General features: G+C 52.6%; 2 protein-coding genes across 2 annotated transcripts; both read left to right on the forward strand.

Annotated features, from left to right (window-relative positions):
* The first annotated feature begins 624 nt into the window (after positions 1 to 624).
* Positions 625 to 10,843, forward strand: LOC309581033 (kynurenine--oxoglutarate transaminase 1-like). The gene is made up of 14 exons (XM_082295419.1): positions 625 to 732; positions 2,286 to 2,407; positions 4,654 to 4,712; positions 5,665 to 5,815; positions 6,112 to 6,261; positions 6,574 to 6,660; positions 6,770 to 6,898; positions 7,216 to 7,336; positions 7,959 to 8,035; positions 8,269 to 8,358; positions 8,688 to 8,874; positions 9,068 to 9,144; positions 9,323 to 9,409; positions 9,825 to 10,843. Exons 2-14 carry the CDS (start codon positions 2,324 to 2,326, stop codon positions 9,891 to 9,893), a joined length of 1,368 nt encoding a protein of 455 aa, XP_082151545.1. The 5' UTR covers positions 625 to 732; positions 2,286 to 2,323; the 3' UTR covers positions 9,894 to 10,843.
* A 503-nt stretch (positions 10,844 to 11,346) lies between these two features.
* On the forward strand, positions 11,347 to 16,111 carry SPOUT1 (SPOUT domain containing methyltransferase 1). The gene is made up of 12 exons (XM_082295420.1): positions 11,347 to 11,405; positions 11,482 to 11,524; positions 11,604 to 11,723; positions 12,042 to 12,201; positions 13,061 to 13,150; positions 13,261 to 13,310; positions 13,471 to 13,601; positions 13,997 to 14,069; positions 14,447 to 14,545; positions 15,154 to 15,256; positions 15,512 to 15,659; positions 15,765 to 16,111. Exons 1-12 carry the CDS (start codon positions 11,358 to 11,360, stop codon positions 15,837 to 15,839), a joined length of 1,140 nt encoding a protein of 379 aa, XP_082151546.1. The 5' UTR covers positions 11,347 to 11,357; the 3' UTR covers positions 15,840 to 16,111.
* Positions 16,112 to 16,418: the final 307 nt, after the last annotated feature.

Raw genomic sequence — 16,418 nt, forward strand, 5'->3', positions numbered from 1 at the left:
ACTTTTTCCTGCTGTGAAAGGGAGACAGAAATTACTCACTCAGGAGACCTACACGACCTGACTCATCGGTGCAGGTAAAGCCCTGTCACAGAAAGAAGAGTAAGAGAGGGCGATTTTCTCTCAACACCTCACTGCAGCTACTGTCAGCTCTCAAACACTGATGGGGAGTTCAGCTCCGGCATCCCCGCACTGAAATCTGCTATCCCTGCCCACCCACAGCCCAGGGGTCGGGCAGTGCTGCAGGATCTGCTTTAGGTTGTGTCGTGGCAGGAGGCCTTTACCCTCTGATGGACCTTACAGTTATCACATCCCTTCTCTAATTGTATTAAGTCTGCAGGATTAAATTTTTGAGAGGATTTTGACTTAAAAATTCATTTTTCAAAATGACCGAAGGCTTCACTCAAAAGGAAATTCCCTGCCCTTGCCGTGCTAAAGTATTTACAGCCAAACCACAAAAATTATGCCGCTATAGTTATGCCAGCATGAGCTTCCACCTGATCAACAAGCTGGGATACTTCCCCAGGCAGCCAAAGCCCTCGGAGCCCACAGAGCCTTTCCCGGTACGCTTTTCCCCACCAGCGTTGTAGCTCCAATCCGGCCTTCCTGCGGCCTCTGCGACTCCTCCCAGGAAGTCCCAGCCGCAGATGAAGCCTTTCGGGCAGAGAAAGCAGAATGCGTGCCAGGGCGGCTGTGCCTGGCTTTGCAGCGTAAAGCAGCGCGGCCCAGCTCGATGTAAGTTGGTTTTGTCCCCGCTCTCCCTCTGGCAGCTGCTTTTTCCCCAGTGTCAGCTCCTGCTGGCGCTGCTGCTGCTCTCGCCCTGCACCCGCCCTGGTCCTGCACCCCTCCTGGGGCACATCCAGGGACACCCGTGTCCCCAAAGCCTCCCGGGTGCACGCCCGAGCTGCCAGGTGGGGGGCTTGGGGAGCACCAGCATGGAGGAGACGGCTGCGACCCGCGGGCTGGAGGGGGTGAGTGACCAGTCCCCGAGGTGACCTTCCGGCTGTCACCTCCAAAATCCTCTGCTCAGTCCAGTGCACCCTTCCAGAGTGAGCGGTGTCCCGGTCGGCTGCTCCCTGGTGCTGCCCCCAGCCCTGTGCAGAGCTCTTACACAGCTCTGTAGTTTGCTGCTATCTGATAAAGCTTTTTTTACTGCCACACTTTGATTCTGTCCCCTGCAGGGTAGGTCCCCTCATTCCAGGACTCCTTTGCTTTGCATCTCAAAGCAATGTCCCCCCACATCTCAGTGTCATGCGAGCACAAGGTGGAGATTTCACAGTCATGAGTAATATGATGCTCTGGCTTCCCATTTTTCCATACATTGTGCTATTTTTTCCCCACTTGGCAAAAAGATGCAAAACCCCACTGGTCTCAGCTGGCAGCTGCTTTGCACTTATTTTAGAAATAACAAAAAATGCAGACACTGGGGACTCACATCCTGCATGTAAGCATGGACAGTGCCCTCAGGAGTACTGAGAGCTTATCTGTGGGCTGGTCAGCTTCAAACCTGTTTTAATTAATTTTTTTGGCACATGGGTAAATTAATTCATGGCTGGTCATAATAAAGGTCCATGCATCCTCCAGCCTCATTGCTTTTATCTCAAGTACCTAACAAAAGAGTCACTTATTTTAGCTTAAACGCTGAATGTTTAAGTGATGGTTAAACATTAGAATAGTTGAAGAAACCTGAGGCGAAGGAAGAGGCTGCATTTTAGGCACAGAAATTAATTTGTTTGGGACCTTGAAGGAAAGATAATCACCAAAATCACTTTAGAGATAGAAGGTGACATCCTGTTCATTGGAATAAAACTTGTGACTAAATCAGAGCTGCAGCAGCTGAGAGGCCAGAGATTCTCCGTATGGGCCAGGAAGGTAAAGGTGCTGCAAAGGAGGAAGGGTAGAGGCAAGACTTACCTGGGATCAATGACACTGGATGGGGAGCTGATGCTGAGTACCAAATTCCCAGAGGATGCCCTCTTGCTGGTGTCCATACCACTCTCCTCGGGGCAGAGGAAAGTGGGGGAAGCGTGGATTGGGAGAGAGGAGGCAGAAGTCATGGTTGCCCTTGTGATCCTGATTCTGTGTGTCATGGGCACAAAGTACAGCCCCAGCACTGCTGGACATTGCAGTGACGACACACAAAGCAGCTCATTTTGCCTTTTCCTCTCTGTGGCAGAACAACCTCCACTTTGGGTCTGGACCTGCCCCACCCCAGGTACACGTTTTCTTTAACCCTTGAGCTCTCAAGGGTTGTCTCAGCCCTCTCCTTTGTCTCCGGGGAATTGCAGGTCTGTGCCTATAGGAGTGAGACAGCAGGAGCCGTGGCATGCTCAGGAGAGCAGGACCATCCCTGCGTCACTTCTTGCTGGAGAGGAACAGCAGCGTTGGAAATAGATTGTGCTCCAGAGAGGTATGGAATGCCCAGTGGGACTGTTCCTGGCTGGCAGCCTGCCCAGGTCCACTCACCTTGGCAGCAAGAGCAGACAGAGCACGTCAGGAAAAGCCACTTTGGTGCAACTTCCTCTGTGCCTGCTTATTTCCAGGGAGCGTGTTTAAAGGATCCTCATAAGCAAGGGGATATCCTTCATAGAGGAGAAGGCTCCTTGTTTGTGGGGTTGCTTCATCTGATGGTCTCTACTATAGCCTCTTGGCTTGCAAAGTACTTGGAAAATATCAGCATCCCACTCAGAGATCCCCACATGCAGAGCAAGGCAGTCATGCACAGACACCAGAGTCAGTGGTGGAAGATCATGGATGCCAAGTCTTCTGCATTGGCATTCAGCTCTCCTGTGTGGCTGCCAGACAAACTGCACCTGGAGAAACACATCCTTCTGTCTGGGGACCAGAACAGGCTGAAACAGATTTGAGGTGTGCCTGGTCCTGAGCCTGTGTTGCTCTCCATGGCAGCATCACATGCAGGCTGGGGATACGATGGGATGGAGGGGACATCAGAAAAAGAAAATATTTGTTATTTCTGTTCCTGAAGCAGACAAGGCCTTTCCTCAGAACTGGGAATTTAAAGGCGTGAGGCACCCTCTTCCCAACAATCCCCATGACACTTGTTCATCTGTTAAATTCTCTGGCCTGTGGCCTGCAGCAGCCTCACCTTGCAAGAACAGCACTGGAGCTGTTAATATTTCACCTCCAGCTATCTTTTATTTCCCAAGCCACAAATCCTTCTGCTCCCACCCAAATCAGCTCAGGCACCAGGTCTTGTGACTGTAACAGCCATGAGCTTGTGCAAAAAGAGCAAAGCTGGGCTGAGGGAAAGGAGAGAGGCTGCCCTGGAGCCAGTGACTTCTGCTTGCCCTTGGCTGCCTGCCTGGCACCACGGTGAACCAGAGTCCACCTGGTGCCCTCTGAAGCACAGGGCTCTGGCTCCTCAACAGGGTGTTTGCAAAGATCCCCGGTAAGGCCTGAAGCTGTATAAAATTTAAGGACCTCAGCACAAAATATCCTTGGGGCGCTACCCAAATTCAGGTGCAGTGCTGTGGGAACAGCAGAGGGGAGCAGGCAAGTGGGGAGTTCCTGCTGCAGCTGAGTGTTGGGAGGAGGCTTACCTGGTATCTCCCCCCACCATCCTGGCACAGCAGAGCACAGACCCCCTCACACCCCAGCTCTCCATCTCACCTCAGCTGCTTTCATATGCCTTCCTTGTTTCAGTTCAAATGTATTTTATTTGCTGTGGTGACAATGGTTTTCTTGACTCATTGCTTTAGGGCTGCCCTCCTCTTGCCCCCACGCTGGCTCTTCATGGTGCACTGAGCATCATTTGTCTCCAGTTTCCAGCCCCTTCCCTGTCTGGGTACCTTTTTCCTGCACTGCTGAGTTATTAAACTCTGCCTCTGCCACTTTCCATCATCCTCATGATGAATTCCCCATCAAGCACATCTAACTTTCTCCCACTATGCTTATCCATCTGGAAGGAGGGTTTTGCATTCAATGTTTCCTACTGTCTTTCTTTGCACTCCCCTGAGCCATGATGTGCATGGAAATTGCAAACCACTCACGGCATGGTACCTCAGTGTCTCTGTACATCACACTGACCTCTGGGCTGGTCTCTCTCTTGCCTGTACCTAGTTACTTCTTGGGTTTGACATGAACTTGAAATACGAAACCCTGCACATTTTATAGCATCTAGAGCAAGCCCCCTCACCAAGTGCTTCATTGGGACAGAAGAGTATCTACTTCTGCTATTTCATAGAGCAGCATGGAATAAAATAGTTTGTTCTTCTAGGAAAAGGGGCCATTTCATGGCTTGTAGAGTAAAAAGGTCCTTCCCATGAAGATGGAGAGGTTATGGCAGGTAAAAGCCTACGGTCTGGGGTCCTTGGCCTGGGTGTTACAGCCTGGGTGTTAACAGCCTGGCTGACCTTGACCCCGTGACTAATCCCAACAGGTTTAAGGCATTGCCACCTCCCTAGTGAGTGTACAAAAGCTTCTTTTGTTCATCTCTTTTCCCAATTCTTGCTGAAACTTTTAAGTGAAAGCAGAAACCACTGCAACAGCATTACTGCTCTAAGGTCAGTCAGGAACAGCCCATGAAACAATAGTGAAAGGCACACCTTCTGTTGGGAAAAACTTCCCTAGGGAGGCCACAGCCCCTTTGTGGCCTCATGAGTAAAAGCTTCAAACGTGCTTTCTTTCTCTCTGCAGGCAAAAATGTCCAGGCCAGTGCAAGCTCGGAGGCTGGAGGGAATAGATAAAAATATCTGGTGAGTTAAAAGAATATCTGGTTTACCCAGGTGGTAGATGTGGTTTTAGGGATCCTAAAATCAGATTGAAACCACAGCAGCCACACAGCACAGAGCAGAAGGTTCCCTTGACTGCTTTGCATATGTTCAGGAAGCACAACAGAGCAAGTTTGTCCTGGAAGACTTTACCCTGAGTCAGTTCTGTACCTGCTGCTCTCACTTTATGCTGTATCAGGTATTTTGCAATACCAGGCAGGCAGAAGCATCACCTTCCCTCTTACTCATCCACCCAAATGATCCCAGTGGCACCCAAATCTGAGCCAAGTGTTTGCTGCACACTGGCTGCAGCCTGGCACCTGCTCCAGGCTCACCCTGGGGCACTGCAAGCAGAGAGGCAGGTGAAGGGCTGCTGCAAATGCCATTCCCATCCTGCCAGACACAATGTGGCATTGGGAAAGTTGCATGTTGGAAGAAGAGATTTAAATGGTCTTTCCCCAAGTTCCGTGCTGTGCCTGGGTTCAAGCTACAAACTGCCAGTGAGCTTCCTCTTGTTAGGTTTGAGATGAGCAGCAAGTTCAGCCCACCTTGCCCTCTGCAGAGGCCTTCACAGTGTCTAGTTGCTAAATTTTGCAGAGCTGGTATGAACTTGAAAACCTCCAAGTCCCCTTCTGCTCAGTCCAGTGTGATCAGAAACACCACAGGCTTTTCAGCTGTGACTACACACTGACCACAGGAGCTGTTTCCTGGGAGAATAAATTAAAACCATTCCCCCAGTGCAATAGTTCATCACCCTTGGTTTAATTGCAACAGGTCTGAAATGACCTGTGCTTGGTCCTGCCTGCCTGTGAGCAGCAGGATGGCTCTGCAGGAGGGACACCAACCCCTCTCCCTTCCAAAGGGATGCTGCGAGCAGACCCAGTGCCAGCACACTGCCCAGACCCTCTGAAAGTGCTTTTCTTTCCCTTCTCTCCAGGGTGGAGTTTGTAAAACTGGCTGCTACCTACTCCAAGGTGAACCTGGGCCAGGGCTTTCCCGACTTCCCTGCACCAGACTTTCTGACAGAGGCATTCACGAGAGCCCTCGGCGGGGGGAACCACATGCTGCACCAGTACACCCGTGCTTTTGTGCGTGGACAGATCTCCCTCCCCAGCACTACCCCCTCACTCCCCATCAGCCCTGGCTGCTTCAGAGCTCATCAGGCAGCAATAAATGGAAAAAAACATGAGGCAAAATACACATCCAGCCTCGACCCATGCCCACTGTTCCCAGAGCTGTAACTCCCTGCTTTACTGGGATGTTTGAAGCAGCTGGGCTGGAAGGTGTCTCACAGGGCTCTTGGCTTCCCAGCCCCCTTCCAGGGGTTTGTCCTTGGTTTAGGAGTTTTCTGCAACTCAGTTCCCACCCTCCTCTCACCACACAGGGCCACCCACCTCTGGTGAAGGTCCTAGCCCAGTTTTTCGAGAAGCTGCTTGGACGAGACGTGGATCCTATGACCAATGTGATGGTGACTGTGGGGGCATACCAGGCCCTGTTCTGCTGCTTCCAGGCTTTAGTGGATGAAGGTGATGAGGTAAGCCAAGATTTAAGCAGGCTGGTTTTCATTGTCCTTTTCCAAAGCAAAACCAGTTTTATCCCCATTCTGCAGTACTTGAGCTTCCAAAGGAAGAAATCTGCTGCAGAGCACTGCTTCATTTCTGCATAAAGCAAAACAACCCTTTGTCCTGAGTGGTGGTGTCCTTCCTGACACTCCCCACAGGCAATGCAGGTTCTCCATTACAGTAATGAAGGGATTAAAATGTCCTGTCCCTCCCATTGCTCTCTGCACTCCTCAGGGAAGATCTGAGCAGGACCAGGAGGATGCTGACATGTCCCTTTCTTCCAGGTGATAATCATTGAGCCCTTCTTCGACTGCTATGAGCCAATGGTGAAAATGGCTGGTGGGACACCTGTGTTTGTCCCTTTGAGACCGGTGAGTGGGTGGAGAAGGGAAGAGTCACAGCACAGTCAGCAAGGAGGTGAGTGGTAAGGAAAGTGCAGAGGTAGCAAAGCAAATCAAGATTCCCCTGTGTTCTCTCTAGAATCCTCCAAAAGATGGAAAATTGATGTCTAGTGCAGACTGGCAGCTGGACCCAGCTGAACTGGCTTCTAAATTCAGTGAACGGACAAAAGCCATCGTCCTGAACTCACCCAACAACCCTCTGGGCAAGGTAACACCGCTGGCCATGCTGGGCCCTGGAAGCTGCTGGGGTGCTGCAGCCACATTTGCAGTGCAGCAGTGACTCAACTTTCCTTGCACACGAGGGAAGTGGGTGTTGTGGGGGCACCACACGCTGTGCTCAGTCGCCTGGTGTTTTTAAGCCTTTTGTGCCAGCAGTGCCCTCTTAGACCACTGCAGCCAGCTCCTGCCCACCCTGGCATGGGAGATGGTGCCAGGAGGATACACAACCTTCAGGGACAAGCAGAGACAGGCAGGAGCTCAGAAATGCCCGTGCTGTATCTGTGCCGCACTCTGTGCCTGCTGCAGGTGTTCAGCCGCGGGGAGCTGGGGCTGATTGCAGAGCTGTGTGTGAAGCACGACGTGCTGTGCATCAGTGACGAGGTGTACGAGTGGCTGGTCTACGACGGGAAGCAGCACATCCGCATCGGTACGGGCAGGGCCGGGCTGGGGGCTGCTCGGGGCTGGGAATGGGGATTTCACTGGCACCCACGGGAAATCCCAGGGGCTGCCTGCATGCACAGCTGTACTAGGCATGAATCCCCACTGGAAGTATTTTGTTGTGCTTCAATCTCAACCTCCAAACCAGGTCCTAAACAGAAGCCCTGACTTCAGAGCCAGTCAGAGGGGAGATCTAGAACAAAAAGCCCCTTGGCTCCAGCGAAACTGATGTTTTTCCCATGCTTTGTAAAGCCACAGTTTTCTGAGTGTCTATGGTTTCAGGAAATACATTTCAACACGATTTTAGCCTGTTCTTCCAGTTGCAGTAACATGCCATCACCTTGATGCAGGGTGATGGTGCTTGGCATCTCCGGGAGCCCCTGGGGCTGAGTACATGCCTGTGAAAATGTTTAATTAAAAGAAGATCCTCTTGAGAAACCTGGCTGCCTGCTTGGGATGTGCTTTGAGGCTCATCCAGGTGAAAGATGTGCTGTGAACACAAGAGATCACCGTGGATTATAGTGGGCAGAGAGCTCCCACGTGCCATTAATGTAGCCCAGAAAGGAGCATGCTGAGCTCTGCCACTGGGATTTCTCTCCTTTCATTGCCAGCCAGCTTACAAGGGATGTGGGACCGCACGGTGATCATCGGGAGTGCTGGGAAGACCTTCAGTGCCACTGGATGGAAGGTGAATACCCCATGTGGCACCTCGTTCTGTCCCCATCCCTGCCCCTTTGCCATAGCACAGCACCAGGGACACTGTGGCCATGCTCAGCTTTGAGCCTCAGGGTCTGAAAATACCAAAGGTGCTTTATAGAAGTTCTGTCTGGAAAATACAATGAAACCAGCACAGGCAAAGAAAGGGGAGCCTGAGCAGGTACCCAGAGACTCACCACCTTCCTCCTCCTCTCCTGGCCACAGGTGGGCTGGGTCGTGGGACCCAACAGGCTGCTGCAGCACCTCCGTACTGTGCACCAGAACTCAGTGTACCACTGTGCCACAATTGCTCAGGTAAGGCAGCTCCCTGCACCTGGCCCTGCAATTCCCAAACCCCCAGAGCAGGGGTAAGAGATGGTCCTCTTGCTCACAGCTGACCTGAAAGGCACACACAGCTGATTTTCCCTGGAGAGGCTCCTTCCTCTCTGCCTACAGTTGCCCCGTATCAGGGAGAAAGGGGAGTGTCCAGCCTGCCTGGGGTATATTCCTTATCTTACATTGACAAATCTAAGGGGCAGTTTGGAGGGGCTGGAGGCAGAGAGCTCTGTGAATTGCAGGAACTTCAGTTCCCAAGAAAGCCCTGACCATCTTCCCACTGGGCACTGGCTCCTCTCTCCTTACAGGAGGCTGTGGCTCAGGGTTTCCAGAGGGAGCTCATGCTCTATGGAAAACCAGAGAGCTACTTTGTCCAGCTGCCCAAGGAGCTGCAGCAGAAGAGAGACTGGCTGGTCCAGAGCCTGGATGGTGTGGGGATGAAACCCATCATCCCTGAGGGCACCTACTTCCTGGTGGCAGACATCTCCCAGTTCAGTGAGTCACCTGCAGTCCTGCCCAGGTGGGCTGGGTGTGGTACTACTGGCAGGGACAGGAACCTGCATAAATCATCATCAAAGCAGGGATGGACTGCATGTTCTCCATCCAAGCTGCAAGGATGTGGGTTTGGGACTCAGCTAAGGCACCTGGCAGCTGCCCCAGCCTCTGTCCTGCTGCGCTTCCCCTCCAGAATCTGATGTCCCCGAAGCCCCCAACTCAGATGAGCCCTACGACTACAGATTTGCAAAGTGGATGGTCAAGAACAAGGTAAATGGGTCTGGCTCTTCCTGCTGCCTTTGCCCTGGGTGGGTTTGTACCCACTGTGCTGGCTGTGCCCACCCAAGCTCATGGTTGGGGGGTGTGGAGTTCACCCACACTGGGACACAGCAGGCTGCAGGCCAGCCCCAGAGCAGAAACCTCTGCTCTACATGCTTCCTCTTCCCAGGGACTTGCTGCCATCCCGCTCTCCGCTTTCTACAGCGAAGCCCACAAGAACAACTACACCAATTTCATCCGGTTCTGCTTTGCAAAGGTGAGATACATGGCAGCACAAAGGAAGGCAAGGTTGGGAGTAATAATCAGGGCTGGTTTGAGAGAAATGCCAAGAAGAAATGCAGGATGCTTTGGGTATTGGAGCCCCATCATGGCATTGCAGCTGGAGCAACCTCTCCTGCAGACGCACGAGCTGAGCTGGAGCAGCAGGTGTGCCAGGGCCACCCTAAACTTTGTCCTATCAGCATCCTACATTTCTTGGCCAAGGCAGGGACTTTCTAGGTGTCCCTTTAGCTGCCCAGTGGCTGTGCCTGTCCCACAGATGGCTGTGCCTGTCTCACACTGAACCTGCAATGCTCAGGAATGAGAACAGGACTTTTGTACCAACAATGGCTGCAGTGAAGGGAAATGGGATTTGGCTGAGACCCACTGACCAAACCTGTGGTATTTTTTAGGAGGAAGCTACACTGAAGGCAGCAAATGACATACTGCAAAAATGGAAGCAGGAGAAAACCAGCTCCTGAATACACAGGAGAGAGAACCAGACTCTCCTTGGTCCTTATCTGCCCTGACTGCTCTTCTTCACTTGTCTACAAACTTTGATATGTTCTTACTTCTGTGCTTTCAACAACATTTTCTGTCAGAAAAATGGTTAAGTTTTTCCAGGCCCAGGGCCTGGGGGACACTTTTAGTCACTGTGAAATGATTGCAAGAAGTGAGACTTTGTGTGCACTGACAGTATTTGACATTTCTTACATGTAAAGACTCTGCTAATCAGTTCTGGGATGTGTCCAGCAACACACAAGGTAAGGATGGCTCATGGGGTCTGTCTCACCACCAAATTCTGAAAAGGTGTTTCAGGACCTACCTTTAAGGCTGTGCTGGAAGGTTAGTATGGCTTGTCTTGCTCCACATCCCCACTCAGGGCAGCATTTCCACTGGCACTCACATTCCCACAGGACAGGACAGTATCACCAGCCATCAGTAAGGTGACTCTATGATCCTAACTATAATAAACCCAGTGAAATGACATTTCCCATCATAAACTATTTTCCCACTATTTTTTTCTGTGCATCTCTGGGGAAGATGACCACACAATTGGTTTCCCCCCAGGAAACAGGCTTTCACCAGTAGCCTGGCTATTGTCAAACCTTCCAAATTACTCTTGGGACTTTTTCAGGGCTTGGCAGCATTGTCCAGGCTGCAGAGCAAAACCTTCAGGCTTTTGACAAGTGCACACAGTGGCAGGGGAGGACAGGCACCGTAGCCTTGGCTGCTCCTGCTGTGGGTGACCACCACAACCCCCCACCCACTGGGCTGGTGGGGTAACGAGCGGTGTTGAAGAGGTAATTCTTGCATCAGTGTCGATTTCAGCCTGGATAAGAGTGTAAACCACCATCATCAGCCATGTGGGAGTCAGTGCCAACAAACTGTGATGAGCGTTTGTAGCAATTAAATTATTAAAGTGGATTTACTGCAATCATGGAAGAGTAACTGTCTCTGTAATGACTGCAGGACTGATGGAGCTCTCCTTGAGAGCTGCCTCACCTGTGCTGGATCCTGAGGCAGTGGCTGCTTGTCTCAGGCTGGTGGGGAGACCTCTGCAGGTTTTCCACATTGGGCTGCATCTGGCGGTACCAATCCCCTTGGAGGCAGAGCTGCATGTGCCAGCAGGAAGGAGGGAGAGAGGGAAGGAAGCAAACCCCCACCTGCCTTCCCTGGTGTCCCATCTCACCTGCTTGCACAGCCTGGGTGGGTGAGGGCGCTGCTGAAAGCCCTTTTGCACCGATATATGTGTGCCAAACACGGGGAGACTCGCAATTGCCGGAACGGAGAGAGAGCAGAGAGAGCAGAGCGACCGGAGCGCAGAGCACCGAGCACGGAGCGCAGAGCACCGAGCGCCTGACCGGGGACTGCTCCCCCCCGCGGGCGGCGCTCGCGCCCTCCGGCCAATCAGCAGCGCGGGGCGCGGCCGCGGCGCGGGGAAGATGGCGGACGCGGAGAGCGGCGTGGGGAAGCGGTGCAAGGGCGCGCAGGTGGGTGGCGGGCCCGGGGGTGCTTCGGGTCCTGCTCTGAGGGGAGCCCGGCGGTAACGCGCGCTGTCCCCCGCAGGTTGAGGACAGGAAGGTGGACTGGCGGCGCTGGAAGCAGGAGAGTAAGGAAGGCCGGGCACACGCGGGGGCTGGGGCGGTCACTGCGCGGTGTTTAACGCCAGGCGCTGTTCTCCGTCCCAGGGAAAGCAGAGAAGAAGAAATGGAAGGAAATGAAGCTGCTAAAGAAACTGGAGAAACAGCGGATGCGGGAGCTGGCAGAACAAGAAGCCCAGAAGCAGAAGGAGCAGAAGGAAGACAGAGGTGATGCCGCTGTGACTCGGTGGGGAGACCTGGGGGGAAAGTGCTAGAAAACCTGGCTGTTAAAAGGCAGTCAGTGTTACTGTCGGTAGGAAAGGTGTTACTTCATCGATCCGATATGAATCAGTCCACATGCCCAAACAGGCACGAACATGGTGCAGCAATCACTGCATGAGAGATCTTTCTTTAAGAGAAAACCTGTGATTAAATCTAAGAAACAGGGGTTGCTTTTCCCCCACCACGAGTGCAGCTGAAGCAGTAAATGTGACGCTGTACATCAGCTGTGAGGCCGCGGCTCTCTCTCATGTCTCTGCTCCCCAGGCTATCACCACACACTGAGCGTGGCTCTGCCCGGCTCCATCCTGAACAACGCGCAGTCGCTGGAGCTGCGCACGTACCTGGCGGGACAGATCGCCCGGGCCTGCGCCATCTTCTGCGTGGATGAGATCGTGGTCTTCGACGAGCATGGAGAGGATGTGAAGTATGGATAAGACTGAAGGAGAGCATGCTTAGATTAGACTTTAGGAAGGAATTCCTCCCTGTGGGGGCAGTGAGGCCGTGGCACAGGGTGCCCAGAGAAGCTGTGGCTGCACCGTCCCTGGAAGTGTTCAAGGCCAGGTTGGACGGGGCTTGGAGCAACCTGGGACAGTGGAAGGTGTCCCTGCGTGGCAGGGGGTGGAACGAGATGATTTTTTAAGTTCCCTTCCAACCCAGGCCATTCTGTGATTCTCTGAAGGAAGAGCTATCTTGTTCTGCACAGTATTTCCTCTCAGCTTTCTGTTCCTTCACTCTTTTATTAAGCTAAAGCCAGGAACAAACTGCATGTACCTCTCCCCAGTGCCAGGATTATGGGGACCACTGTACCACAGGGAAAAAGATGTTGACTTAACTGCCCTGGCAGCTTGGATCATTTATCCCAGCATGGGGTTGACAAAGCAACAGGAGGCCAAGTTCTCCTGTACCCTTAAACCTTGGTGTGGAGGGACAGGACACTCCTGTATCCTTACAGAAGATGCTTTCCTATCCTTCAGTTTTTCACTTGGACCTGTACCTGAGTTAACTGGCCAAGCCATGCAATCCTGCAGCATCCAGCTCAGTAGCATCCACCTGCCAGGTCACATTAATACATAAAGACCAAAAAACAAAACTGAAAAAGATACTTGGCTTATGGAGATAGTTCCAAGGATGATTTGTTAACAGACTGCCTCTGGAGCAGCCCTTTTACAAGGGATAGACTGGAGGGATGTGCTGCTATTGTCAGATTAAGAAGCAAGGCTTGGTCTTCTGGAGACCTGACCAATCTCATGGCAAGTTCACAAGCTGCTTGCTTTCATTTTCAGGAGTGTGGAAGGGGATTTTGAAGGAATTGGGAGGAAAGGCAAGGCTTGTGTGCAGCTGGCTCGGATCCTGCAGTACTTGGAGTGCCCTCAGTAAGTTTGCTTTTCTCTATACTCAGCTGCTTTGAGTCAGAACAGGGCTAGAATTGAAATACAGATTCCATAAAAATACTTTTTCACATTTCACCTTTCTCTGGCAACAGGTACTTGAGGAAATCCTTTTTTCCAAAACATGAGGATCTGCAGTTTGCAGGTAAGATCCAGTTGTCTCTCTCCTTCCTGAGCTCTGGCTCGTTAGCATGGGACAACCAGGACTTTTCCCCAGTTCAGCACTGGACCTGAGGGGGAAGGAGCATGGCAACACCTGCACCTGTGTTTTCCCCTCAGCACCTCTTTGCTCTGTGCTGTTCTAGGGCTGCTCAACCCCCTGGACAGCCCCCACCACATGCGGGTGGACGAGGACTCAGAGTACCGGGAGGGCATTGTGCTGGACCGGCCAACGAAGCCAGGCAGAGGCTCTTTTGTTAACTGTGGGATGAGGAAGGTGTGTGTTACCCACAGATGCTCCAACAATTTCCCTTGTCTCTCTGGCAGATTTGAAGCAGGCAGGGTGGGCACTGCTGGGTTTCTGAAGGCTGCAGTGGGCCGGTGGGGGTTTAAGGCTGTTGCTGTCTTGTTCCTTCTGACTTTGCAGTGTTTGTGGCTTCCCAAGCCCCTGGCATGCCCTGCCCTTCCCAGCACATAATTGCTTTACTGCTGCAGCTGAACCTTTGAGTAGCAAAATAAGCTTCAGACTAATGACCAAGCCCCTGAGCCACAGAGCTCCTCATTCCAGCTCCAGGCCAGAATAGACCCCCACTTCCTCAAAGGATTCCCTTCCTTCCCTGCCTTCCCCAGCCCTTCCAGAATGTCTGGTGCTGATGGTGACTGTCACTGCAGGAGGTGCAGATTGACAGACAGCTGAACCCCGGTCTGCGAGTCACCGTGCGCCTGGAGGAGCCCCAGAATCCAGGTAATCCATGGCTCCAGTAGCATCTGTAAACTTCAGTCCTGCAGGAGCAGGTCCTTCCATATGACAGGTTTGAATGTACCCAGCAGCTCTGCATGTTCCCTTCACTTCACACACAAATTTAATAACACCCTTACCATGCCTCTCTTGATAACTGGAAAGAACTGGCAGCTCTTTGACCAGCAATAAACAGCCCAAACACACTCACACATGCTTTCCAAGTCACAGAATTTCCAGAATACTTTTTCACATTCTGGAAAAAGGGAGGGTGATGTTGCACACCAAGTCAGTGCCCTGTTCCTGGAGAACACAGAGCTGTCTGTGGCTGGTCAAATCTCACCAGAGCACAGGGGCTGTTAAACCTCTCTGCTTTCTTTCAGAAGCCAAAGCGCGCAAAGGCACCGTGGTGTCCTCGCACCACCCTCGGACAGTCTCAGGCTTGTACTGGGGTTACAGCGTCCGCCTGGCCTCCTGCTTGAGTGAGTATCTGCCGGGATTCTCTGCCTGGGCTTCCAGTCTCAGGCCTAGTGGCTGCACACAGCTCTTTCCTAGAAATCTCTGTGTCTGACGGGCAGCTTACACATGCAGCCAGCAGCCATGTGGCAGTCAAATTTTAGGGCTGAAGCAAGGCATGAATCACTGCAGTCACCCTCCAGGACTCTGCCCTGTACCTCCACTCACCCATTGCTCCAAATGGCTGCACAGCAGCAAGAGATGAGTTGGCGCTCTTCTCCATTTCCATGATAACTACATCCCACTCATTCACATCAGAGTCACCAGTGGCATTTGAGTTCAAGAGCCCTGGAAAATTCTTTTCCTGTCTTCTGGTTGATTGGACCTCGTAGGAAGACTGTAAGCTATTAGGAGGTGGTTTCCTGGCACCTATCTTGAGCTTTGAGGAAAAGGGTGTGGGAGACTTGCAGCAAGGGAATTATGTGGGAAAGAGGAATCATTCTGTCTCCAGATACACTTGTGGCACTGAAAGCAACTCCTTCTGCTGCCACCACTCAACCATGGAGTGTTTTAGCCTGTCCAGAAGGCACAGGGGTGAGGAATGGCAGTAGTAACCCCAAACTCTGTTTTCCAGGTGCTGTCTTTTCTGAGTGCCCGTTCAAGGAAGGCTACGATCTCTCTATTGGGACCTCAGAGCGGGGCAGCTCCGTGGACCAGGTCACTCTTCCCTCCTTCAGGTTTGTGTCCTGCCTGCTTGGCCCCACTCAGAGCTCCCAGTGAGGCTGTTGCAGGCAGCAGAGCAGGGGAAATACCCCAGGACAAGGCTAGTTCTTTCCCTGCTTCTCTGGAGTTGGTAGCAGGGACTGTCACATTGGCCAAGTGCGGTGGGGCTCTGGTAGGGACACAGCTCCATGCTTCAGCAGCACACAGGAGCTTGGACACAGACCTAGACAGTCTCCCTCTCAACCCTGTCCTTGTGCTCTCCCCACAAGGCATGCCCTTGTTGTATTTGGAGGCCTTGAAGGCTTGGAAGCTGGGGTTGATGTGGACCCAAACCTGGAGGTCACTGACCCAAGTGTCTTGTTTGACTTCTACCTGAACACGTGTCCCAGCCAAGGCAGCAGAACCATCCGGACAGAGGTAGGGCTGATGGTGCTGGGTGTGCACAGGGCAGTGCTGGGTGTCTGCCTGTGGCAGTGACACACAAGGCCCAGGTGTGGTCTGACTGGCTTGGCTCTGCTGCAGGAAGCACTGCTGATCTCTCTGTCTGCGCTGAGACCCCACATTGAGGAGGCTGTGAAGACACCCAGAGACAGCTGAGGGAAGGGAAAACACTGACCTTGCCCTTGGGGAGGCAGCTCTTCAAATGTAGGGTGCTGGGCAAGTCACTTCAGGAGCCTGGTGGGACCAAGGCACAGTGTGACTGAAGCTGGCACCACTGCCCAACCAGGCATTCACTGCTGCTGGGAGCAACAAGTGTGTGCCCTCCTGCCTGCATGGTCCAGCCAAGCACTGGTTGCTGCTTCCCAGCAGCTGGGACAAGCTGGACAGCAGACTTGGTCTCAGCAGCTCAGACATTTGGGGTGGGAATAAAGCAGTATGGAATCTCAGTTGCTGTGAACTCCAGGTGTGTCTTGTTCTAGGCACAGTTGGTGCCTCTGGAGCGATGTGGCCTTCAGACTAAAAGAAAGTCAGAACTTAATCCTTATGTCAAGAACCTGTTCCTGCCTCAGCCTGACTTCCCCCAGCCCCCCTTCGAGGCTTCATCCCTCCCAACAGCAGGAAGGGCTGGAGCTTCAGCTGGCCCTCAGCACTAAAACACATCATCTCATTACAGTTTGTCTCCATCTGTGGTGCTTTAAGCTCTGCCTACAGTGAGGTCAGACAGGAAAGCAGCTG

The sequence above is a fragment of the Coloeus monedula genome (genome assembly GCF_965178545.1).
Source record: "Coloeus monedula genome assembly, chromosome: 21".
Lineage (NCBI taxonomy): Eukaryota > Metazoa > Chordata > Aves > Passeriformes > Corvidae > Coloeus > Coloeus monedula.